The sequence below is a fragment of the Heteronotia binoei genome, chromosome 4, assembly GCF_032191835.1.
Source record: "Heteronotia binoei isolate CCM8104 ecotype False Entrance Well chromosome 4, APGP_CSIRO_Hbin_v1, whole genome shotgun sequence".
Classification (NCBI taxonomy): Eukaryota; Metazoa; Chordata; class Lepidosauria; order Squamata; family Gekkonidae; genus Heteronotia; species Heteronotia binoei.
This window is the reverse complement of record NC_083226.1, coordinates 150,714,633-150,742,131: the sequence shown is the minus strand read 5'-3', so window position 1 is coordinate 150,742,131 and position 27,499 is coordinate 150,714,633. Positions and strand designations below refer to the sequence as shown.

Below are 27,499 nucleotides of genomic sequence, written 5' to 3'. Positions count from 1 at the left end.
ATTATTTTAAGCAGATTGTATTATCCTGTTCTTTGTTGTTCTCAGACAATTGAGTTTGCTGAGCAGCGGATCCCTGTACTGAATGAATACTGTGTGGTTTGTGATGAACCACATGTGTTTCAGAATGGGCCAATGCTCAGGGTAAGTTGGCTTTCTTTGCATTAAGTGATTCTTTGTGTGTTTCATATATCAGCATGTATAATAGAACTCCAAGGAAAGGCGGTAGGACAGAAACAGCAAAGGGTCTTGTAGCACATGGAAGACTAATGCATTGCTTTAGATACAAGCTTTCATGAGCCTCATTTCATCATATGTGTGAATAGACATCTGGTTTATGAAAGCTTACACCAGCAATAAATATGTTAATCTTTGAGGAGCCACAAGAGTTTTGTTATTTTGGCTGTGCAGGTGAGCACACATGAAGCTGCCTTACACTGGATCAGACTGTCAGTCCATCAAGGTCAATGTTGTTTATCTTGACTGGCAGTGGCTCTCCAGGGTCTCTTGCAGAGGTCTTCCACCTACTGCCTTGGCCTTTTAACTGGATATGACAGGGACTGAACCTGGGACCTTCATTCCAAGCAGATGTTCTACCTCTGAGCCATAGCCCCTCCCCTATGAGCCAAGAGGCTACTCCTATGGCATTATTAAAGAGTATGTGTTGAATCCAAAGTAGCCCCTTCTCAGTTTCAAAACACAACTGGGAGTCCACAATTTCTGTGAATCTCTCCCTTGTGCTATGGATTCCCACACTTCATTCCTTGTTGTTCCTGAAAATCCGACATCCCACAAAAACAGCTTTTTGCGGGTCATGAAGAGGGAAAGGGAGACAGGAAAGATTTGTTCCAGAATCTTTTCTTTTGTCTGTCTGGATCTAGCCAACCCATCTTTGATAAAGCCCTACATGGTCTGGTAGCTACATAACATGGAGAGCAGTTGTTGTTATACAGTCCTCTCCAAAGTAATTTTTGCACTGTTTTGGAGGAAGGGGTCTTGTGTACAGTCCTTCATGTTAGAGAGGCAAAATTTATGGTGGCATTGGGCCATTTCTGTGGCAGCAAAGTGGATATGGAGCTTGTTGTTCTCATTGTGTTTTTGCTTAATTATTTTACCATACAGTCTAAGCTCACTGATTTCAGTAGGCTTACAATGGGATAACTTGGCATAAAATGCTAAATTCTTAATTTAATGCTCTTTCATGGCTGCTTTTATTCATTCTAATTGTTAGTAGCTTTGGATGATTATTGAGTTATTGTGAGCCTGGCAGGATGGGTGGGATAGACAATATAATTTTTTTCTTGTGTATTTGTGAGAAAGTGAAAGCTATTAACTTGTTTGAAATTCTGGACACCTGTATGCACCCTTACTTAAAATCATCTTGTATAAAGAAACACAATAGATCCATCTGGCTAAATGAGCTTAGGTGTTATTTGTCCATAAACATAAATAACACAGGATAGGTGTTTATGGTGGAATGCTGCCTCCCCCTGCATTTTTTTGTGACTCTAAAGTGGCACCGGCAGGGGCATTGTTTGCCAGCATGCCTCCCCCAGCACCATTTTGGGTTTGGAAAATGGCACAGGTGGAATGGCAGGAGTTTCTTCATCTGCAACATTCCCAACTAGAATCAGGCCCTTACAGAGCTGTTAAAAGGTGATTCCCCGAGAAAAGTCACTCTACAACATAGAGGCATGTCCTTGGAGAGAACCTTGGAGACCATTTCATCTGGTCCTGTGTTCCATTTTATAACGCTAGAATGATTCATGTACAGATCTCAAAGGATCATGTCTCGTTAAACTCTGAGTGCTTTTTTATTAAACATATGAAACTTCCCTATGTTGAGTCAGAATACTAGGCTGTACAAGTGCTGTGTTGTGTGCTCTAACTTGGAGTAACTGCCTGAGGTTGAAGGCTAAGAAAGGTATTTCCTAACATCTGCTACATAAGTCCTTTTAAGAGACATTAGGGATTGTGACCATACAGATACACTACAGCCCCTACCCAAGGTGTTACCTCTGTAATCCTAAAAAGAGAACACTGTCATGTGGACTAGTACTGTCATCCCTATAACTGAAGAGATCTATAATATAAAGATTACTAACACTTGTGTAGCTTCTTTTTAGGAATACTGCCTATGTTACTCCAATGTTTAATCATCCTTTTAAAGAAAATCTTTATTATTTTCTTTCTATCTGCTATGCATCATTAACTGTACATGAATGCGAGCCAGATGGGGCAGGGAGATTCATCCTTTTCTTTCAGATTTCATTGAACAAAAACCCAATAGGCTATGCCAGTGGGACTCTATGGGGCTCCCTTGCCTTGTTCAGCTAGCAGCTCAACCAGCAGTTTCTAGGTACCTGTGGTCTTGGATTTTGTGTCTAAGACATGGTTTGGGAGCCATGCTTTTAGCAGTTGTAATAAAGTGCTCCTGTCAGACAAAATGTGGTTCTTTGAGACCCTCTGGGGTTGTCTGCTGCAGCTGATGTAAACAGATGTAAGAAAAGCAAACAGGAAGATAGGATTTGAATTTCTATCTGTTTTAGGGATGAACATATGAGCCAGTTTTGTTGCTGAAAACAGCTAAGCAGAGAGCAGGAGGAAAAGATAATCAGTATTTGGGAGACAGGGAGAGAGAACCGGAGAGGAAATAAGCCAGGGGCCATGCACATGCTAAAACCTCTAAAGGAAGTTTAGAGTTCTAGCAGGGGGCCAAAAGTTAAAAACATCAATAGTTATAGACAAAAGTGCATATGTTTATTACAAAACATATACAAAACCTTGTAGGGGCCCAAATAAAGCCTCGTAAAATTATCAAAGTGACAAATGCACGCACGCACACACAAATATATATGACCTAATGCATTTTGGCCTGCAGAGGCCTTCTTCAGAGGTCTAATAGTACAAATTACAGCATACAACAAAGTCCCTGTTACACTTGTAAGGCAATAAACTATTAATATAGGACCCAAAATAGAATACTCCAATCTGGAAATGAATGACACACAAAAAATGTACTTTTTTCTGTAAATATTGATGTTTTTAAACTTTGAGCCCCTCCACTGGAGATTGGCAACCCTACCCTGAGGTCAAAAGGTTTTGTGGTAGGAAGAGACAGAACAACTGAGACACGTACAGAAACAACAGTGCTCTTTCAGCTTGGTATCCAGGACAAACTTCTCGCCACCTTCACCCCGGCATCCATCTCTGTTCAAGTGAGACTTCTGGAATATTTTCAGTTCATATGTGCCTGCTAGGCATGGCTCTTTGAGGGGAACCTCAGGGAAGCAGGATTTCTCATTCACTTGCTTCCTACATCTCTGAAATTGTGCTAGCAGCTGCTGCTGCCTTCTCCCTTCAGATAAACACCTTCAAAGGAATCCCAGAATAACAATGAAGAAGATTAAGAATTGAAGAAGAGACAATCCACAGCTTGACCTGAGCAAACCACTAGCAAGGGAGTTGATTTCCCATCTCTCCCCACCCCCCTCTATAAATACATGTATAGAAGATTTGAGCTTATAAAGTGGGGGTGGGAGACAAAGGGTATGTGATTTGCCTTTTAAAGACAGTTTAGCTGAAATTATGACATGAATTGAATTAAGGAAAAGATTTCTTCGGACAAACTGCTTAAAAATACCCTGTGCAGTTCTTCCCACAGAGTTCCCCCAGAAGCCCCAAACTTCAGCTGTGTGTCTCCCACACCTTAGTCCAGCACTCTGATCACTACACCATCCTGGCTCTCTTTTTACCCATCTTCCCTTTCCACTGTAGGCCACAACATTCCCTTCCTGTTAGATGCTTGTGCCATCATGATTTAACCAAAACAGCAGGGGAAGAACTGGCTGCTTAAAACATATTTCCACTGGAATTTCAAAATTGCCCAACACCCAATTCTGTATCAGCTTCTGTGATGACAGAATTTACATAGCCCTAATTTTATCCCTAAGGACAGAAACATCACAAACAACTCGTTGCACTATCTTGATTCTGTCATGAAAAATATCGTGTGTGTGTGCATAAAGTGCCATCATGTAGCCAAATTACGTCAACCCCAGCAAGTGGTTTTCAAGGCAAGGGAGAAGCAGAGGTGGTTTGCCATTGCCTTCCTCTGCAAAGTCTTCCTTAGTGGTATCCCTTCCAAGTACACACCCTGCTCAGCTTTTAAGTTCTGAAGAGATTGGGCTATATTGTGCTATTCCACATATCTATCTATTACTTTTACTAGGTATGTTATAGTTACTGACACTTAAGCCCACTGATTTTAAGAGATATGGTGAATCCCTCTGAGCTTGGCTGAACTATTTACCACCCCCCCAAAAAAATCCCAATTAACTTGATTTATTCTGAGCCCAGATCTGAATTTAGAATATCTTATAAAGATGTACCTACGTCTCCCTACTCTTCTTTTTATTCTGAATATGGAAGATGTGCCAGCTTCTAAGAATGTTGTCACAGCCAGACTTTTGACAGACAAGCAAAGAATGCCTACCCAAAGGCACCTGTCATGGCAGTTGTTTATCCTAGTGGACAAACATACCAGCCCTGACCAGGGGTTTTATTGTAGAAAAAGCTCAGCAGGAACTCATTTGCATATTAGGCCACACCCCCTGACACTAAGCCAGCCGGAACTGCATTCCTGTGTGTTCCTGCTCAAAAAAAATTTCTGGCCCTGACCAATATATAGGTCTTGTATGTTTGCCCCAGCGAGGCAAGCAGCACTCCCATGAGGTCATCTCAATTAGGTAAAAATGTTAAGGATGCTTAACCCCTTTCCCCCATGCCATGTTCCTGATACAAATTCATGTGCCTTCTTTAAATACATGCACACACTTTAGGTGTGCTATATAAGAACTCCCGTATCTCCTATACATTGGTCCAAAGTTCTGCTTAGCATTATTTGAGTCCTCTAAAATGACAAGTGACTTTCCCCAGCAGGACCACGAATGAATTGCACTGAGAAATCCTGACCTTTCCATGGAGATATTTCATGGTTACTGATTGCAACAGATAAACTGCTTAGCAGTTGGCAGTCACACTGTCCTGTTCCTGGCACAAGTTGCATGTTTGTTCTTCGGTGTTGGCACAGGAAGCCTGTCCAAGTCAAAAGTCGACAGTCTAGATTGTCACTAAATAAAAACAAACGGGGGCTGGCTTCACACCAGCACATCTCCATTGTCTCCCCATTTGTTAACTTGGTCATATACATTTGTATTTTGGAGGTAGGTTTAGGGGAGAGGTTGGAAGGAGGGAATGGAACACATTTGTCAGACCTCTGCAGACACCAGGGTTGATCCAACCAGTTGGGTTGCTGTTCTCCAGCTGTGATCAGGTAGCTGATTGTTTTTCAGTGGAATGTTTATTGACCTGTTTGTTTGTCAGCAGGTTGCTTCAAATAATTTCTTTCTAATGGTACAGCGGAGCACAATCTGCATTTCATGCATGTGTGTTCTTGCAAGCTAGTGGACTTTTATTCCCTCTCCTTGCTATGCCAGTGTTCTGTTTGGCAAGCCATTGTTTAAACTGACAGCTGAACCAGCCACAAATCATATCAACCAGTCATAAAGAAAACAGTCGTATATATCACCCAGTCATAAAGAAATGTTGTTGTTTTTAAAAAAATCCTACCTTTTTTTTAATGGCTGCTGATCTTTTTGGATTTGAAACATTTCAGAGCATGCAGAATTTTGCAGAACCTCAGTGCAAATCCACTTGACAGGCATTAGAGTTGTTCAGCATCAAAAGCCTGGCTACTGGCTTGTGTCTTAGCAACATGAGTTTCAACTGCCAACATTCATGGCATCTCCAGTAGACACTAGAAAATCATAAAGTTACTAACGAACCTTTTTCTGGTTGAAAGTTAATGAGCAAGTGAGAATTTCCTGCATTGTGCATGGCATTAGACTAGATTATTCTTGGGGTGTTTTCCAGCTCTTTGTTTTTTCAGGGTATCTGGGTGCCCAGTCAGCTGAAACTAGATGTTGGCAACCCAAGAACGAGTCTTTTCAGTTGTGGCACCAAAACTATGGAATTCCTTCTGAAGCCTCAATGAATCAATCTAATCCCCTTTTAAAGCCATCTATGCCTGTGTCCATTGCTACATCTACTGCTATGCCAAGCAATAGGCGTGAAAAACCTCAGTTTGAGACCCTGAAGAGCCTTTGCCAGTCTGAGCAGACAATACTGACTTTGATGGACCAAGGGTCTGATTCAGTATAAGGCAGCTTCATATGTTCATATTATCTGGCAGCCAATTCCACATTTTAATCACCCATTGTATTTAAAAAGTGCTAATCTTTTGTCTGCCCTTATTAAATTAAATAATTGACACTCTGTTTCTCGTTTAGAATATCCCCAAATCTGGCAATTGGAATACCTGTTATTTTATTTTATCCGTTTTGTGAATCTCACTCTCTGCAAATGTTCTCAGGGAGGTTTAAAAAAAATACAAAAGCCAACAATAAAATTCAGTTAAAAATAGCCACCACTTTAAATGAAGTTTAGGAATGAATTGAAACAGATGTTTACTGCCTGTGGACATAATGTCCATGGTTGACAGTCAGTGATGTACTTACCTTCCATGGATCTGCCGGATCCCCTTTTAAAGCAATCCATGCTACTGAACAGAGCTGTATGTACAAGTAGTTTTTTCTTCTCAGATAAGAGTTTTAGCTGGGCATCATATGAACATATGAAGCTGCCTTATACTGAATCAGACCCTTGGTCCATCAAAGTCAGTATTGTCTTCTCAGACTGGCAGCGGCTCTCCAGGGTCTCAAGCTGAGGTTTTTCACACCTATTTGCCTGGACCCTTTTTTGGAGATGCCAAGGATTGAACCTGGGACCTTCTGCTTCCCAAGCAGATGCTCTACCACTGAGCCACCGTCCCTCCCCTATCAATCAAAGCTAGTTCAAGGCACTACGTTATTAGATCTGAGTATCCATCTGCCAACATAGATCAGTAGATTGGAAGTACCACCAAGATATAACTTTGCAACTTTAGTGAGGACGCTAAATCCATATTAATCCAACTGAATATCCTCTCCTTGATTGACCTTACCCAGCCATAGCTGGAGAGGACTTCAAGTTAGAAGGCCATTTAAAAATGATCAAGCGTAGTTAATGCAAAAGTCATGCATCCAGCCTGCTAAATCCTCCTCCTTCCTGACCTCATAATTTGATCAAAATGATCAAGCACAGCCAATGCAAAAGTAGCCTACATCCAGCCTGCTAAAGTCTCCTTCTTCCTAACCTCATAATTTTTCTATCTACAAGTGTTGTTAGCCACACAGAGGTTCTTTGACTTGCAAGGTGATGGCCTCAGAGCTGAGCCCAAAGAGGCACAGGGGTCAAAACTGCAGTAACTAATTGTTAGGCCTTTAGTACAGGTTGTCACCTGAAGCATGTGAACACAGCAGTGACCACAGAAGTAATAAACACCTTTTTGTCTAGTGTGCCATGGTACAGTGAATGGAATAGTGTTAAGCTTCATCTGCTGCCTAATTCGATGTAACATAGCAGATGAGATAAATCAAAGGTGTAATGCTGTATTGGGCTTGAAAGATGATGGCTCTTCTAAAGCAATCTCTGTGGAAATATTTCAGGGTTGTAGCCATCGTGCGGCCATCGAGTGAAAAAATAAATCCTGCAAAAAAGAAACTGCTGGAAGCTTTTAAAGAAGCTAAGGAGAGTGGTTGATGCAGGCCTGGCGAGGCAATTTCCTCCTGCAAATTCCTCCTGTTTTTATATATTTATTTCTTGTGCTGTTCGGTGCAGTTTTTGTTCGGTTTTGTTTTCATTTCTGCTTAGCGTCTGCCTCGTAGAACAGAGTAAGATGGATTCCTTGGCTACCCTTGTGACAGCAAAAGGCATTGAAAAACCAATGCAGTGGTAGCACGTTCAGTGGTTTCTGGCATAATGTTCTGCTAAGGATAAAGCAGTGTTTTACGCACGGCCGAGCACTGGAAACTCAGAAGGGTATCCATGTTCCGTGCATACATAAAAATGATGTGAATGAAGAAAACCATGAATCCTGAATATGCAAGAATTATGTGAAAGAAACTGTTCTTCTAGTTCTATCTGACTCCCGCAGAGTCCAACAAGCTTCAAGAAAGGGCTCATAAAATGCAGCTTGCTGGAAAATATACTAGTCAGATCAGGCTAGAGGTAAGCTTCTACCACATAACTGAATAGCTTCTGTTCACTTCTGTGGAGAAAAAATAGAGCACTGCTGTTGGGAACAAACTCTTTTTGCAGTGAAGAGGAAAAACAATGCTCTCCAGTCTGACGCTGGACTACCTGGCCCTTGCTGACCATGGTTCCTCTGTCAGTGCCTTTATAGTATATAGTGGATTTTTTTAGAAAAAAAACAGAAGGAGCCCATTTGCATATTGGGCCACACTGCCTGGCCTGGGAGCACATGGTTGCCATGGAGTGGGTCAGGCCAGCCAGAACCCTGGCCAGCCTAGGTGGAGCTCTGCTCCTGTGGGCTCTGGCAGAAAAAAAAGCCTGATAGTATATCTCCTTATTAATAATAATGCCAAATTTTGGATCGAGGGGGCTAAGAATAACCTTTTTGATAGTGCTCAGGACTCTTTTTGAGTAGAAACGCAGTTCCAGCTGGTTTGGCACCAGGGAGTGTTGCCTGATCAGTTCCTGATGAGTGAAACAATGGTGACATCAGGGGGTATGGCCTAGGGCTGCCAACTCCCCGATCCGGGCGGGAAATTTCCCACTCAGGAGGTTCTCAACATGCTGGCCCACAGTGGGCCGGCAGGGGGAATCTCCCCCCACATCGCTGGCGCACTGACGTCACCTGGAAGTGACATCATCAAAATGGTGGTGCCCATGCAGGGCCGCTCTAGGCATTTCCAGGAAAACTCTATGGTTTTTCTGGATGCTCTAGCCATTTGGGAGGTAAAACTCTATGGTACAATAGCTGCCATAGAGTTTTAACCTCCCAAATGGCTAGAGCATCCAGGAAAATCGCCTAGAGTGGCCCCACACGGGGGCCACTACTTTGATGATGTCACTTCCGGGTGACGTCATTTCATCGTGCAGCGTGTGCACAACTATTCCCCACTGGGGGATGAAGAGGACTTGGCAACCCTAGTATGGCCTAATGTGCAAATGAGTTTCTGCTTGGCTTTTTATACAAAAAAGCTCTGTGTAAAGCAATGATGATGTCAGGGATGTGGCCTAATATGCAAATGAGTTCCTGCTGGACTTTTTCTACAAAAAAAGCCCTGCTGAGGCCCAAGCCAAATTGAGTCCCTCTGCATTTCAGTGTTTGAAATGCACTCATCCTCTCCACAGCTGTCTTGACTGCTCCCACAAAATCTCACTTGGCATTAATGGCAGGAGAAAAGGCTTGGGGTGGGACCTCCATTGTGCTGCCATAGCAGTGTCCCAAGTACCAGAAACTATGGACATTGTAGCCATTAGGACTTTTGAAAACTAGGATGTCAGGAGCATTAACAAGCAGCTTGTTTTCCAGGATGCTAGACTTCATTTCCGTGGCTGCCAGATGCATTTTATGGGAAAGGGAAGGGAGGAAATACCTTTGGAGGAGAAAAGTGGCATATCTGGGGAGGTGTTTGCCCCAATTTTCTTCCAATAATGTAATTGGGAATGTGATGGACCTGAATGAGCCTGTGAATATAATTGGTTTCTCCAAATTGTTTGGACAATAATTCATTTTATCTGTGATCATCCTGAAGCTGAAGGACAAAGGTACCCATCACAAGATGACTGTGATGCTCTACACATACATGGAAGAGTCTGTGTAGTACATGAACCTTGATGTAACAATGTCAGGTGTTTTGCTGGTGGGTTGTAAGTGTTGTCAATGCAACTCACGCACAGATTGTCTCATTTTTCTCCCTTCACCCCCTTCTGTGTTTTAGCCTACAGTGTGTGAGCGGGAGCTGTGTGTGTTTGCTTTCCAAACTCTAGGAGTGATGAATGAGGCTGCAGATGAAATTGCAACAGGGGCTCAGGTAAAGTGCAATACATACATTTATACAAACATAGATGATGTTTGCATTCTCTGCTCATTTATTACCAATGTATTACTGTGCCATTGCATTGAACTTTAATTTCCCCAAGGAATTAAAAATACAGTGATGTAACTATGGTTTTAACATTCACAGAAGTGCTCAGATTTTCAACCAATAAATGCTTAGATCCAAGATTTTATTATACTTTTTTCCCAAGAACTTTACAAGAAAGTACACATTAATTCCAGTTTAGTAACAATAACTCCCATGAAAGTGTGGATTAATATTAATATCCTTTGAACTCTTTCCCCTGACCAACAAAAATAACAGGGCTTGTTTTATCACATAAGAGAAGCCATGTTGGATTAGGCTAATGGCCCATCCACTCCAACACTCAGTGGCCAAAAAAAACAGGCACCATCAGGAGGTCCATCAGTGGGGCCAGGACACTAGAAGCCCTCCCCAGACACCAAGAATACAGAGCATCACTGCCCCAGACAGAGGGTTCCAACAATATGCTGTGGCTAATAGCCACTGATGGACTAAACACAAATGTATGGTCCATTCATCTAGTGGCAATGTTAGTTCCATACAATAGCTCATTCTGAATCCACATGAATACTTGAAAATGACTTACAGATTGGTCATTTAATTGACAGGCGAAAGGTTCCCTGTGGGTTATTTCCCTGCAGAACAATCAAAGCCAAGCACCAGTAGCTCAGCACTGCAGAGGCCACTCAGACCAGACCAAAGATGCCACACAGTTGAATTGACACTCATCACGGGCCACTGAGATGAGTGGACCCAGCAGCAATGGCTTGTACCATTGCAAGGGCCACTCAGCTTGTTTTGCTTCTGAGACATTTTAACTACCCTGTCCACCCATGTACTGAGTTAGATTTATTGGTCTATCAAGGTCAGTATTGCCTGCTTTCACCAGCAGCCTCTCTCAAGGGTCTCAGGCTGGCATATTTTACATTAGCTGCTACCTTATGCAAGGATTAAACCTGGGACAGTCTGTATGCAAAGTAATGCTTTACCACTGAAACACATTTCCTCTCTTGTGGTTGTCCTACAACTTTGTGGAAGTAATCCCTTGCCAACTAAGGCAGGAACAGCATTTTAGGAAGTAAATGTGAGACCCCCAAACACAGTCCAAAACTCTTCTGTGCACTACTTTTCTTCCTTAGCTCATTTCCATTGTCACCAGCCAACTTCAAGACCAAAAAATAAGCTTAAATACACTTGACTAGCCTGGATTGCTACCTTCTGGAAAGTCAGGGAATGTCAGGGAAATGGAAATTGGTCAGGGAAGGTCAGGGAAATTGGTCTGAAGTCAGGGAAATTGTGATTAAAATATATTCAAGCAGTGGATTTTTGACCTGCTGCTGCAAAAGCACGGTCTGTTCTTGTGGCAACTGGAATAGAGAAGTTGCAGAATACACGTAAAACTTAATATGCCCTTTCCCAGCGCCACCTTTTTCTCAGCTCCACCCCCAGCAACCAGACTAATGTGTTTGTTGAGCTCTGTCCCCGCATGATTTCCAAGGTCTTTTTGTAGCATTTGCAAAGCAAGGCTAGTTTAAATGTTTAGCAATATACAAACTTTAAACATCTAACTGTTTTCATCTCTACCTGCTAATACTGCATTTAACTTACATATAAAGATAAGATTGTTTTTTTGGGACATGCTTGTGTATGGAATGGACATTTTGTCTTCTGCTAAACCCAGCACAGAGTTGCAAATGAGTTTTGACACTGTTGGATTTCACAGAAAACTAGCACTTTCTACTCTGCACCATGCAAAGTAAATTTTACAGATGTGATTGCTTGTTCCTGCTGGAGTTTACAGAGTACCAGCTCTCTTACCCTCTTTCCTGACTTCTCCCATGCATAAAGGTTGCAAATGAGGGTTGTCTGCCTCTCTAGATTGCAGAAACTCCACTTCCTTTCTTGCTGCTGATCTGCTCATTACACTTTCTGGAACCAGAAAGTGAAAGTGAAACTTTCACAGCCTTGGAAAGCTACCTGTTGTTAGCATTCAGAGTTTACTTGAATTGTAGTTTGTATCTTAGTGTAATTTTTGGTGCAATTGCAAAACAGATGTTGCTGCAGTTAATGTTGACAGAAGCTGATATTAAATCTCTTACTTTGACAAATATTTTTGCAGTTGAGACTTGTGTAGATGTAGAGTGAAACATTTCATTAAGCCTTGCATTAATGCAACATGACCTATTCATTTTTTTTAATTTGTGGTTATATTTGAATTATATTTATACTTTGTGGGTTCCATGATTCAGGCAGACGTAGCTGCTCAGTACTGTACAACACCAACCACCTCATAAAAGCCATTGCAGCACCATAAAATGTTTTAAAATGTTTTGAAATATTTTAATTGTATTTACTGTTTAAAGTTTTGAACTGTTTAATTGTATTTATTGTCTGAAGTTTTGAACTGATTGTTAGCTGCCCTGAGTCTGCTTGCAGAGAGGGCGGGATATAAATTAAAGATAATAAATAAATAGTGTAGTGTTTAGAGTTTTAGACTAGGATTTAGGAGGCCCAGGTTTGAATCCTCATTTTGCCATGGTGCTCACTGGGGGACCTTGGGCCAATGGCACATTTGCAGCCTAACCTACCTCACAGGGTTGTTGTGAAGAAAAAACAGAAGTGAGGAAAATGATGTAAGCTGATTTATAGAATCATAAAATCATAGAGTTGGAAGGTCTCCAGGGTCATTTAGTCCATCCTCCTGCACAATGCAGGAAATTCACAAATACCTGCCACACACACATACATCCCCAGTGACCTGTACTCAATGCCCAGAAGATGGCAGTAACCTCCAGGATCCCTTGCCAATTCGCCCTGGAGAAAAATTGCTGACTGACCCCGAAGTGTCAATCAGCACTTCCCTGGGGTTTAAGAAGGAGCCACAAGAACTGAGCACTGATGTGACCCTTCTTGCTCTCCTTCTCATGATCTGCCTAATTCACAGAATCAGCATCGCTGTCAGGTGACCCTGTTGGCGAGAAAGGTGAGTTATAAGTGAAGTAAATAAATAATAATTATAGCTGAATATGAGGTGCAGATAAAAGGTAGGAAAGAGGGAAAACTGAGGATTTGGGAGTTGCCAGAAGGAGGGAAAGAGGAGATTGCATGGAAAGGTGGATGCAGGGGTTAGTGAAGTGGCCCCTGAGAATCCTTGTGGGCTTTCCATTGTGCACCTGGGCCTGGCCAACATCACAGAACTGTACCTGGTCTGGAGCCAGCATGTCACAACTAGGCTATAGTGTTCCTAGATAGAAGCTGCTAAGGGAAAGGAAGGAGGGAAAGCTTAAGACACAGAGGCAGATAAACATATTTTGGATGGTGTGTGGTAAGGAGAGAAGGAAGCAGGAAAAGGTGGGAAGTTATTGGGCTTTCATGGAAGGGGAAATGAGATGTACTTTGTAAGTCCTTGCAGGTCCCCCAGTTGTCATACCTAATAGCCATTGGTTGACAGGGACCAATCTCCACCATTAGTTTAGATTCAATTGGGAAGACCCACATTTGAAGGCACATATCTGCCTCCATCACAGATAGTCTGTGCCTTTAGTTTCTCTTTGCAGTCAATCCTTCGCTAAGCTTCAATGCAAGCACCAGTGGTCCTATGCTAATTCAAACTTAATTACCTTGGCAAGGTCTGTTCTAGGATCCCTTTGGGTGAATTGACTCAAGCTTCTGGGTCACCACAGAAAGCTGGATTTGCCTAGAACTACCCAGTGGTTTCTTGGCTGAGGGATTTAAATTCATGTTTTGTAGCAATAAATTCCACATTCTGTCCTGTGGATCACTGATGAGTAGATTATCCATTCATGCCAAATTAGCAGAGGAAGAAAATGAAAGCAGCCTAGATCTGTTTCTATTCTGTGATGCTTTTCACCTTTAATTTCTCTTCTCAAAAAGATGATTTTTTAAAAAATCTTCTAGCAATCTGAGCATAAAGCTTTTAGAATTTTTACTGGCATGAATCAGAGTCCATCTGGGATTGTAGACAGAACCAGAGAGACGTGTTAATCAAAATCCATCTTATTTTTTTTAACTTCCTGGAGTGAAACATTTTAAATTGAAGAACTTATCAGAAAGATGAAAGGACTATCAAAATAGTACTTGAATTTCAAGCGGAGTCATAAAATAACACATTTGTGTTTTGAATGTCAGAGTATTATCAATACTCATTGGCAAGCAGTGCTTTCTATGATGCAGTTAGTTAAAATTTTTAGCATGCAAATATGTGGAAAAAGATATTCTTTAAAAAGGCTTCATCTTTTGAATTTCTAACAACAAATTCTTAAGAATGTCAGCCACTTTGCTAATTAAAGTTTCAAAATAAGTTTACAAGCACTCTTTTATGAACCCTTGACAGATAAAGTTGTCTCAATAGTAATAACCCAATAAAAGAGCAAATTCAAGAACATTAAATAAGCCAAATGTTTGATGAATTTTGGTACAAAAAATGTACCACAAACCTTCACCAGTTTCTACTCTTTAGGCAAATTTCCTAGTATTCAGGACCCTGATTGGTTGCTGCACTTGGCACCATTTTCTTGGGGGGAGGGGCAATAAGGTTATCAGGTAGCCAATAAGACTGAGCTACATGATTATGGCACTGAGAACTGACACTAATGCAGAATGTGGTTCATAAACTGCCAACAACCTCATTCTTCAACAACCCTGACATGGAGCCAGATTTCCATGCAATAACCTGATCTAGAAAATGGGGGACTAAGGTGAAAATAACATTTAAATAAAATGGTGCCAATCAGCTGCTCTGTGCCTGCCAGCTGAGAGTTTGGAATGCCGCAACAGTATCTGCCAAACAATAATGGGGAAAGCCTGTCTGGGTAACTTATGTTGGAAGTGGGTAGGCTGCATGAATGTATTAGGGAAAGAGGGAAATAATCAAAATGATCAAACATTCCCTCCCCTGGCTAGTCTCAGCCCTAAAAAAGAAAGTTTTTTTCCCTGTTGTTTTTATATAATTAATTGTATGACTTTATATATCAAGATAGTGGGAAGATATGTCTGTCATGTGAGTATCAACATAATAGGCTGGATCCCAACTAAATCTGCAATCCCTCCTTCCCGCTATCATTCCTCAGGATTCCCTAGTACTGTAGGAGCAGCATTTTGTGAGGATCAGTAGGCTGAATTGGGATGGGGAAAGTTCCATACCACTTACGGAAAATTTAGTCTTGATCCAACCCAATAGATAAATGGTTACTATTTTTAATATTAATATTTTTATTCTTTACAACCAGGGCTTTTTTGAGTAGGAATGCACAGGAACACAGTTCTGGCTGGCTTGGTGCCAGGGTGTGTCCTAATATGCAAATGAGTTCCTGTTGGGCTTTTTCTATAAAAAAAGCCCTCCTGCCAATCCAGCAGTGGCATATCTGACCAATCACCTGCTCCCGGCTATCATCCCATCTCCATTCTAAAACTCCCATTTATCCAGGCTAAAAGCACCAAAGGCATTAAGAGATATTGGATTTATATCCCACCCTCCACTCCGAAGAGTCTCAGAGCGGCTCACAATCTCCTTTACCTTCCTCCCCCACAACAGACACCCTGTGAGGTGGGTGGGGCTGGAGAGGGCTTTCACAGCAGCTGCCCTTTCAAGGACAACCTCTGCCAGAGCTATGGCTGACCCAAGGCCATGCTAGCAGGTGCAAGTGGAGGAGTGGGGAATCAAACCTGGTTCTCCCAGATAAGAGTCCGCACACTTAACCACTACACCAAACTGGCTCTCCTTTAATTTAACTTCTGTTTTGTATCCCATGCTTTTAAATGGCATCATTTAAACTATTGCATTTTGGAATAAACAACTGGCAGCCCTGCAACTGTAATATGGTAGCAAAGAGATACATATGCAGTGCCATCCTGGGCGGAATTATACCCTTCCCAGTCCATTGAACTTAATGGGTTTAGAAGGACATAACTCTGTTTAGGAGTGTGTGTCTAGTGTTCTGTTGTCTTTCCCCCAAATCCAATGAGGGCCTTTTCAGATGTGATTTTTGTTGTGTCTTGCAATGCAATCCAATGTAGAGTTATTCTAGTCACTGAAATCAACTTTCATCTATTCCGTGTCTTGGCTGATAATACACTGCTAATTATATGATGAGCCATTAGTTAAGACAGAAACAAATATCTCTGTCACCCTGCCCTTGAACACCTAACCATTGGCCAGGGCTACCCAGAACTCACCATGATGATCATATCTCCAGCAGGGAAGTGATAGTAGAAGTTCTGGGAGCACAGCCACATACATTCAGTTTCCTGTTTTATATCTGTCTCCCCATACAGTGCCACCCTAACTAGAGCTGCAACTTTCTAAGCCCACTGATTTTCACGAACTTAGAAGGAGGTAACTCTACTTAGGATAGTACCAGTACTGTTTTAGCTGTTAGTTCAGAGGCAAGAAATTGTGAGCAGTCCAAAAGCAGCCCATTTATAGTCAGAGGACCCAGCTGCTCAGCGTGAGGAGCCAGGCCGGACTCAGCACCACGTGGAACCTCTTTGGCTCTTTATGTCACCTGGCTCTTGCTGTGATACAGAATTCCCATCTGTCCATCTGTTAAGGTGATGGTACAGTCCAGAAGGCTGGCGGCTCCTTCCTTCACCAAGCTTCCATGGCAGCACAGGGCTCTGCACCTTGCAGCTGGACTCCCAGTCCAAGACCCTCGGTATGTTAAAGCATGCATCTGGTGCACAATGGCAAAGAATCAGTGATAAACATCAATGATATTGTTTCCTGCAAAATAATTTGTGTACTTTATTTGTGTATTATTTGTGTATTTTATTTTCTAGGTTGTAGACTTATTGGTCTCCATGTGTCGCTCTGCATTAGAATCACCTAGGAAAGTTGTCATTTTTGAGCCATATCCTTCAGTCGTTGATCCGAATGACCCTCAGATGCTGGCCTTTAATCCCAGAGTAAGCGTGTTCACCATGGTCTGCTTTAGTGCTCATCTGTTTGTTTTTTTAAAAATATAGGTTTTCTTTTGGTTGTAGTGAACATAATATCCCACGCTCCCTGCCATCCATTCCAATTCATCTTGCACGTACCGTGGATTAGAGTTTTTATAGCCATAACCCAGAATGCATGAACTAGGATCCAGTTTAAGACACCCTAGAACACTTTAGAGCCACACACAACCAGAGCCTAACCCTTAATATTTGTTAAGGATATAAATAGCGCCATCGTGCGAAGTCATATCATCAGGGCTGGCCCTAGACTATCTGACACCCTACGCAAGGCTAACTTCTGGTGTCCCCCTCTGCACTGATGACATCACCAAATCACATGGGGGGGCACCCAATTTGGTGACCCCAGAAGGCTGGCACCCTAGGCGATTGCCTAGTTTGCCTAGTAGCAGGGCCAGCCCTGCATATCATTAGTCTCTTGAGTATCCTGAGTGGCAGCAGCTATTCATGGTCTTCAACTGAACTCTTGGTCATTCCTGATAAACCTTTTAAATCAATCATGCAATAAACAGAACTGGAATCCTTATATAAGGAAAGAATTTGTCCCATCACTGAGCTATCATCCCTCTCCAAAGCTGTTTCTGTTATAGATCTAGTCCGGCAAGTTGTTGCTAATATAAACCTAGAGAAATGCCCACCAAAAATATGTACAACAGCAGCTGTGCTCATTCTTCACTCTTTGTTTCTAACTGTGCCATGTGAATCAGAGTTGCACCCTTACTTAAAATGGTATTATTCTCTTAGGACTGCACTGCATCCAGGGCCAGCCAGTCCATTAGGCAGCCCCAGGTGACTGCCAAGGGTGCAGCCCTGAGGGAGGTGCCAATTTGGGCCCTCACTCCCCCCCACAAACACACCCTCACCTCCTCAGTGAGGGAAATAAGTGAGCACAGCAGCACAGCTCCTGCGACTCAGAGCGCACGTGCCACCTAGCCACCATCACTCAGCCTTCCAAGTCTGTGCTTCCAGAAGCTTTCGCGGGGTGAGGGGTGGGGCTTTGCCTCAGGCACTGGACACCCTGAAACCAGCCCTGACTGCACCTCTGTTAAACATGGCAGTTTCATTAGTGTAAAGTATGTTGGTTGCTAGCATACCAGTAGGTTTGAAACAAAGGTGGGGATTGGCATAATAATGGTTGTCACAATGACATTTGTAGCTTCCTAAAGAAGGAGAAAACAGTGATATTACCATGTACAGCTCCTAGAAAGAAAAAGCTTTTGGAGGTTCTCTCCCAAGCAATAAACTTCAAATTCCCTAAACATAGTTGGTTGAGTCCTGCAATAAATTTCTGCTAATGAAAGTGTAGAGCAGTTTTCTCCAATTCCCACTACCACTTCAGACTTCCTCCAATTCTATTTATTAGAGTCCCTTGTCCTCCAGGTAGGTGAGAAAGTCCTATTTCACTGGCAGAAATTCCTTTGTCAGTGGGAACTGCTGTGGAATCTAGACTATTATTATTACCATCCATTTCAGCTCAGCAGCTATACTTTGCTTGTCCATGCCAGCCTAGTGGATAAGGAACAGGGCTTTTTTGTAGCAGGAACTCCTTTGCATATTAGGCCACACACCCCTGATGTAGCCAATTCTTCTGGAGCCTGCTGAAGGCCCTGTAAGAAGAGCCCTGTAAGCTCTTGGAGGATTGGCTACATTAGGAGTGTGTAGCCTAATATGCAAAGGAGTTCCTGCTACAAAAGAAAAGCTCTGATAAGGATGAAAGCAATACCTCAAGAAAGAGGTCCTTAGGCAAGTGTGGCTGAGCCCAATAAGTTATACCAGTGCTAGGAGATCAGGTTGCACTGGAAAAATTACTTTATTTGCAAACAAAGGAAGCTACTAAAGAGCTTGATAATGCAATAGCAACACACAATTTTATACCTAAGGTTGCCCCTCCTCTAAAACACCTTCTTGTGACATCATTGGGCATGCTCAATTGCACTTTCTTTGTTCAAAACTTGAGCATGCGTTCCAACAAAACATATTTGTCAGCACTTTTTAATTGGTGGTACTTTTGACCCCACCAATAATATGATGAATGGAAACGTGTGTTTCGAGCCAAAATTTCAAACCATGGTTCAAGGTTCCATTTCCAGACACTTAATGAGCAATGCAAACTGTAAATTTCAAATAACAAAGGTACAGTGGGTACACTGTTACAAAATATGATCTTTGGGAGGCAAAAATCATGTTATTTGTTTCATTGTAGAAGAAGAATTATGATCGAGTCATGAAAGCACTGGATAGTATAACTTCTATAAGAGAAATGACACAGGTAGGCATAAAAACTCAATTTACTCCTTAATGGTTAGAAAAGTGCACAGTTTTATGATTTTCATAGCATTGTTTGTACAGTTGTGTTTTTGATTGCATTTTTAAACAAAGATCTGCAATGAAAGCCGATCAGACTTACCCAGTGTAGCAAACAGCAATATAAAATCAATGAACCAGAAGACAGACTCATAAAGCTTGAATAGTCCCACTTAAACAAAGCAGAGCTCTTTATTTCCTGGGGGGAGGGGGAATTGGGGGTGGCAAAAACAGAATGGGGTAGATTGTTCCTAGTATCTGTGGCATGGAACACTGATCAATTACTGATGCATACTTTTTACTGATGCATACTTTTTATTTACTTAAAAACAAAACAAAACACTGTCTCAGCCAAACCTACTACTTCTCAAAAAGGAAGCATTGCTTTTGTGACCATCCGCATGGCAATGGCTTCTTTAAAAAATATTAAAAGTAAATAACATAAATTTACAAGTGTTCCATTCCACAGTTAAAAAAGGAAGGGGGAGGAATAAAAATGCATTAATCAACCTAAGCCAACCTAAGCAAAGCATCCAGCCAAATGTCCTCATGTTTCTTTTGCAGATCTCTTTTGGAAAATGCTATATGTTGTTTTATTGCTAAGTCCAACATCCCTTCTTTCCAAAGTTCTATATGTGGTGTAAAACTGGATTTCTAGCACAGCAGAAATCTTTTGGCTATTGATGTCTTTTCTAAAATCCATTTTAAAAAATATTTTATTTGCAAAAATGTTATCCTGCCTTTTTGCCCTTACATGGGCCAACAAGGCAGATAACAATTTATGTAGAATAATGGAATCATAGAGTTGGAAGGGACCTCCAGGGTCATCTAGTCCAACCCCCTGCACAATGCAGGGATTTCACAAATACCTCCCCCCACACCCCCAGTTATCCCTGCTCCAAGCCCAGAAGATGACAAAAAACAAAACAAAAACAAAGCTCACAAAAATCTCCAAACTCACTTGGAGAAAATTTGTTCCTGATCCCAAAACTGGCAATCAGCATTTCCTTGGGTGCATAAGAAAGGGTCATGAAAACTAAGCACTGATGCAGCCCTTACTGCCTTCTCATGATCTGCCTAATTCACATAATCAGCATTGATGCCGGATAGTCATCTAGCCTCTGTTTAATTCCACCCCCCCGCAAAAGGAGAGCCCACCATCTCCCAAGGAAGCTTGTTCCACTTAGGAACCACTTTAACTCTCAGCCAAAAACTCTTCTGATTTAATGTCAACCTGTTGGTTCTGGTCTGACCTTCTTTGTAATCTAAAACACACATGATAAAATTATATGTATGTAATTTCGTCTGCTTTCTGGGCAAATCACCAGACGAAAAGAGATCCAGCGATGAAAGTGCTGCTGACAGATCTAAAGACATACCTAAAACAAAGTTTACTCAGGGATATCAAATGTGCAGCCTGTGGGTCAAATCAGCCCCCCAGAGGGCTCCTATCAGTCCTGTAAGCAACTCACTGTTGTCTGCTTTCTTCTCCCTCTCTTGCTTCTTTCTGCATCATAGCTTGCTTTGCCAGGCTTGCTCAGTCACATAGGAGCTACAGAGCAAAGCCTCTATTTTCTTCATTGGCTGACCAGCACATGAAGCAACTTACGTACAAAAGCTCACAATGCTCAGCCATTTCATGTTTTCCTCTGGATCTTAGGCTCAAAGCATTGACTGTGAGATTTCTATAATGAATGTCAATAAATCAAAAGTAGATTTGCAATTTACAGACACATACCTAAACAACACCTGAACAGCATACTCAAGATTACTACAGCACAGACATTGTCTCCGGATTTTAATTCAGAAATTCAGAGCAAGAGGCGTCAGTTATTGGAGATTGTTAAATAAACAAAATATTGCAAGAGTGCCAATCTTTTAAGCATATTTTATTTTAAGGGATTTTTTCCCCAAAAAATATTTAATTGTTTGTCTTTGTCCTTTATGAAGTTTTTATTTTCGCCAGCTGGCATTACATTTTATGACACACATTTATGTCAGATCTGACTCTCATAACAAATGAGTTTGATACTCCTGGTTTACCTTCTTTTTCACACCCCAGTGGAGTTATCACAGGGTAGGACCTCAACATATGCAGTAGGAGGTCCTCTTTCCTTATTGCAGTCCTTTGATATTAAACTCAGCCTCACCAAACTGATGTATCCAGTATACTCAGAGTCCTAATGAATTGTATTGTGTTAACTGTAGGCTGAGATTCATTGATGTTTGTTTAATACTTTCTAAGACTTCTTTTCACTGATGGCTTCTTTATGCCTATAACCTGGTTTACGTAAGTGAAATGGGAGAGGAACTTTATGTTGCCAGTCTTCTGGATAATCAGTTGAAGCTGAATTTTTATATGTCCTTTTGAAGTGCACAGTAGCAGAACAGCTTATCGAATAAATTATTGATTTGGGGGTACACAACACACTAAATTTGAGCCTTCTTCTGGTTGCCTGAAAGTTTTGTATATTGGGATCTTGTAATGAAAGAGTGCTATTTATATAAAAGTTCTTCACAAGGAACTCAAAATCCAGTTGAATAACCAATACCAGGATTCTATTCTGATTCTAGAATGTGGCTGTACTTCTGTTTGAACTCTTATCTTTTTTTATGTTGCTAGATTATCTTGCCACCAAACAATAATACCTTTGACACTGTTTGAAAGATTTAGCTTACTGTTTAGTTAGTTGGTGTGTGCCCAAAACAGAATTGAAGTTTATAAACCTTTAAGAGTCTCTGGATCTTGTGAAAGACTGAAGAGTGAAACAGCACATTTTGTTCAAAACCCAGCACAAATCAGGGGGGACAGAGTTGTTTGTAGTGAAGGAGCTCTTAGGTTCCTTTGCAAACATAGATGTGGATCTTCAGCTGGGTGCCAACTAGGGTTGCCAGAACCTCTGGTGGAGGTGAGTACCCCACTGCCAGGCCACACCTCACCACCACTGAAAACCTAGCTGGCAGGGGGGAACTTACCCCCAAAAGAGGGAGAACCATAACTTGATATAATAGACGCCTCAATCCAATTTGGGAACATGACAGTAGGACGGCATCATCCGCATATAAGAGGATGGGAATATGACGGTGAGCAATTTTAGGGGCATGCCCATCAATTGCATATAAAACAGAGGCTAAATCATTTTAAAAAAGATTAAAAAGTGCTGGGGCAAGGATACAGCCCTGTTTCACACCCTTACAAATTGGAATTTCCGAGTTAGATTTCCCTGGGGGTTGTACTTGACTTGACAGCTGGTACGTGTATATAGTTTTTTTAATCAAGGTAAGCAATCTGGGATCCATGTTCAACCTGGCTAGCTTAACCCAAAGCAACTCTCTAGGAACTGAGTCAAACGCCGCCTTACGATCTAAAAAGGCAGCGAAGAGGGTTTTTTTAAGATCTTAAGGCGGCGTTTGACTCAGTTCCTAGAGAGTTATGACCTATCTCAATAATAATGAGTTAACCCTGAATTATGAGAAAACAAAGATTTTAGTTTTCTATAAATCTTGGAAGCAACTATCATGGTCAGTCCAGGGAAACCCTATTGAACAGGTCAAAACTACCAAATATCTGGGGATTAACTTTTCCTATAACGGGAGCTGGGCAACCCATCGCAAGTGCGCTCTAACACTGGCAAGAACTAGTGCCTTGGCTATTGCCCGTTTTTTTATCTGAAAGGGAATCGATATGTCCCTATGGCCCTAAGAGCTTTCAATATGAAATCTACCCCCCAACTCTTATATGGTGCCCCTTTATGGATCAGTGCCTTTGATTACACCACTGAAGGCCTACAATCTTTCTTTTTGAGGAAATACTGGGATTACCCAACTGTGTTCCTTATGCTGCAATTTGCATGGAAACTGGACTGTTGCTGCTGGAAACTCGTGCCTGGCTTCTGACCTTTAAGTTTTGGCTGCGCCTTTTATTTAATTCTGATCAGAATTCTTTCATCTTTTTGATGCTGATGGACCATCATGCATCAAAATGGTTGACCCTGATCCAAAAGAAAATTACATCCATAGGAATTTCCTTGGATGCATTTTATCTATCCTCTGCTTCTGTGGTATTTCAAGCCATCAAATGTAGACTTCTAGATATCCAGTTGCAACGTCTGACTGAGGCAGCCCGGAAATCTTGCTCCCCAAGTCAACTGGGTTTATCCCAGACTCCTGGGCTTCTAGCTCCCTAATTCCTCTTTTTAACTGATCCTCACCAAAGAAGAGCACTCATGCTGGCTAGATTCAATGCACTACCATCGGCCATCCTTTTCGGAAGATACCACAGAATCCCCCACAATCTTAGACGATGCCCTTGTAGCCAAGGAGTCATTGAAACGGTCCCTCATGATCTCCTGGACTGTAGCAGCGCACGAGCAAAATACCTAGATGCACTGCTCTCCGACCATCAAGGCCTTTCTGACAATGCCAAGGTCCGCTTTTGTCACTACTCATGTTGCTTGCTTTTTACAGGCTGCGATCCAAATCAGAGAGGCTTTTACTTATGCGTAGCCCACAGCTATTTTATGTCATTTAACTTTTGCTGGACTTCAAGGTTTTATTATATTCTATACTGTTACTGTTGGTTTTAAACTATACTGTATTCTTACATTAATGCCAATAAAGGTCTAATGAAATGAAATGAGGGAGAACCATCCAGTGTGCAACAACATGACTATGCCATTGCTCACATGACTCAAAAGTGATGTCACCAGATCCAGGACATTGGAGCAATGCTCTGGTATTTGAGCAAAAAACTCTATGGTAGAAGCCAAATTTACCATAGAGTCTTTGCTCAAATACCAGAGTTTTGCCCCAACATTCTGGATGTGATGATGTCACTTCTGGGTCATGTGGACAGAGATGTGGACACACCAGATGGGGCTTCCTACTGCTCCCAGTAAGTCTCCTCACCTTTGCTTGTTGCCAAGAAGGACCAGACAACCCTAGTGACAAAGCAGCTAGCAGTGGAAAGTCTCAAGGGAATTGGGATGCCCAAGTTTTCTCTCCTGTAGATCAAGATCTCCTGACCCTGATATGTACAGAAGTAGCAGCCACACATAAAATTTAAGATTAGGGTTAAAACATAAGATTAAGATGGAAACATATGATAAAAGACATAAGATTAAGGTAAAATGTGGATTTTTGCCCTTAGATTAGGATTCCACAGAATTTATAGCTGGCCCCATTATGTGTATTTGCTAATAAACACCCCAACCAGCCCTTGGCTGTTAAATATCAGGTGGTTTTGAAATGAAGCCACCTTGAGCTTCTCTCCCCCCTGCCCTTATTCTTGGGAGGAAATGAGTATTTTGAATGCTGCATACATGTCAAGGGCTTGGCAAATTGCAATCAATACTTCTTGGTATATTGATAAGACTGGCCACTGTAGAGAAATCTGCCCAAAGGTTGTTGTCTTTTGAGCTGTGGGTGAATTCTGCCTAAGATGAAACTTTTGGTAGAAGTTGCGACATGTCAGGGGTGGGAGGGTCCAAACAAACTTCAGTTGGATTGCATAACACCCCTTGGCTAATAATAGTACTATAATTAATCACTGTTATTATTTCCCAGGCACCCTATTTAGAAATAAAAAAGCAGATGGACAAACAAGATCCCCTTGCTCATCCTCTTCTGCAGTGGTAAGGACTTCTTAGATAATATGCCAGCTGTTTAAAAATGCACAAAGTACAATCTGCAGAGTTATGATTCATTGTTAACTGATTCACACTGCTGGTTAACATGAAGAACTATGAGATCCCTATGGCATTCAGTGGAGTCCTTTAGTTCTTCCATTCCCTTCCTCATTGGGTATGCAATATGAGGGTGCATTGGGAAAGCATTTGTTGTACTAGGAAGCCTTACATACTAACCCAGCAGCTCCATTCCACAAAGGCTAAGCTTGTACAAGTGGTTTACATGTGAACTAGCAGGGGCACTAAATGGACATAGGTATAACATGCATAGAACCCCTGATATGCAATATGTTGTATTTCACACCCAGGATTGGGAGTTCAAGAGCACTATTAAGCCCTATAGATGGATTCATTAGTTCAAGAATTAGAGAGGATTCCTGAGCACTGGCTCAGTCTCCTGAATATATTCTACATTGTGCATGGACAAGGAGCCCATGCATTGGGTCCAAGAAGCTTTTCCACTGGTGAAAAAGGGACAATCATAGGAGCTGTATGGACAAAAGCCATGTAGGATAGAGGGTTGTACTAAGCAGGAGGACTGAGCAGGATGGAGGTGGGATAAAATTCACATTACTTCTTGGTCAGCTAATACCAATGATCAAGCCACCTTAGGATGAGAGAGGGTTTATTGTGAGGTAGTTTAGTCAGATGGTCTGAAGGGAATGGAGTGATGGTCACCATCAGTGACTTTCCTGTTTGGTTTCATGTATTCGTTTATGTATTCCAGGGTAATTTCAAGTAATAGGTCACATATTGTGAAGCTACCTGTGAACAGGGTAAGTGGAATACTATCCTAAAAACAATGGATTCTTCCAGGGCTTTTTTTGTGGAAGAAGCGCAGCAGGACCTCATTTCAATATTAAGCCACACCCTGATGTCACCATTGTTTTGCGCAAAGGGAACTTATTTGCATCTTAGGCCACACCCCTGACACAAAGCCAGCCAGAACTGCGTTCCTGTGCATCCCTGCTCAAAAAAAGCCCTGGAATCTTCTATAATGAACACAGATATGAATTTTTCTATCGTGACACTTTCATGTGACATGAAAGTGACCTTTCTCCAATCACTGCTTTCAAGTGAGAAACATTCATTTTCTGGTGGGGCCTTCATATGACCCAATTCTGATGTGGTTATTGAAGTCATGAAGAAGCCTGGTGAGTGTACTGCAAAATCCCATCTGTTGCTGTTCTGACTTTGCATCTCTTTAACATTCTTTAGAATAACTTTTCAGATGGGAAATCAATTGACTTTTGATGACACAGCTCAATGTATTATAGCAGAGGTGTTCACTTAGGCATGTCGGGTCCAATTTGTTTTGATGGGTATAAATAACTAAATCTTGCAGCTGATTTGCAAGATCTCTCTTTTCTTTCTCAGCCACATTTATGGCTCTGCCCTTGAGTATAATGTGTTCCAATCATCATCTAATAACCCAGGTTGAAGGGGACATGATTGGATAAATGCCAGGACACCATAACAACATTTATTTCTCTTGACTGATTGTATGACCAGGAAACCTTTAGTAGTGCCTAAAGAACAGGAAAATAATGTGGGAATGAGCAAATTGCACCAGGGGTATTTCTGTTCACATCTGGGTGTCGTCAAGCAGACATACATGAAGTCCTTAAGCAGCAGCTTACATGTCATTTTCTTTGATAGGGTCATGTCACTGGTGAGCTTAGTCACCCCCATAAACTGATTGTCATTGTCTTTCCAAGGGATAGTTTTAAGTAGAGAGAGTTTTAAGACATATTTATTTATTTTATTTATTTATTCCTCGTATTTATATCCCTCCCTCCCCGCCGAAGCAGGCTCAGTTTTTAAAGTTGTGTTCAGTTAGTGGACTGATTTAGAAGGAGAGTTGAGAGAGAGAAAATTACCTTGTATGCACAAATTTTGCAACTTTAGCTTTTATAAATATCAGTTTGTGTGGTTTGTGCATGCCCCATTTAAACTTTGAGCCAAGGATCATGCTCTCTTTGCTACTTGTTTCACCCTTGTTCAGTTTGTGAGTCATGAAAGATGTTCCACATGAGTTGGAGTAATTAGTGAAATTCCATGTTTGTAAATGAGAAAATACTTACAGTTATTTGAGAGCCAATTTGGTGTAGTGGTTAAGTGTGCGGACTCTTATCTGGGAGAACGGGGTTTGATTCCCGACTCCTCCATTTGTACCTGCTGGAATGGCCTTGGGTCAGCCATAATTTTCATAGGAGTTGTCCTTGAAAAGGAAGCTGCTGTAAGAGCTCTCTTAGCCCCACCTACCTCACAGGGTGTCTGTTGTTGGAGGGGGGGAAGGTAAGGGAGATTGTGAGATTCAGAGTGTAGGGCAGGATATAAATCCAGTTTCTTCTTCTTAACTCAGAAGCTTCAACTCCTCATTCACTTCAAAAAGGGCAAATATGTGCTAACAGATTTTCTGTTCTAAGCCTCAAACACTTTGACTGTGATCACACACATGAAATAATGGAGTTTCAATCCACT

General features: G+C 41.7%; 1 protein-coding gene across 1 annotated transcript in view; it reads left to right on the top strand.

Annotated features, from left to right (window-relative positions):
* The window catches only part of PARP8 (poly(ADP-ribose) polymerase family member 8), a 215,665-nt gene that overhangs the window by 174,619 nt on the left and 13,547 nt on the right, over positions 1-27,499 (top strand). The window contains exons 14-19 of the mRNA XM_060236017.1: positions 46-141; positions 9,906-9,998; positions 16,848-16,973; positions 19,228-19,293; positions 24,894-24,961; positions 25,743-25,791. Coding sequence (XP_060092000.1) covers positions 46-141; positions 9,906-9,998; positions 16,848-16,973; positions 19,228-19,293; positions 24,894-24,961; positions 25,743-25,791 — 498 coding nt within the window. The remainder of the gene's footprint in view (positions 1-45; positions 142-9,905; positions 9,999-16,847; positions 16,974-19,227; positions 19,294-24,893; positions 24,962-25,742; positions 25,792-27,499) is intronic.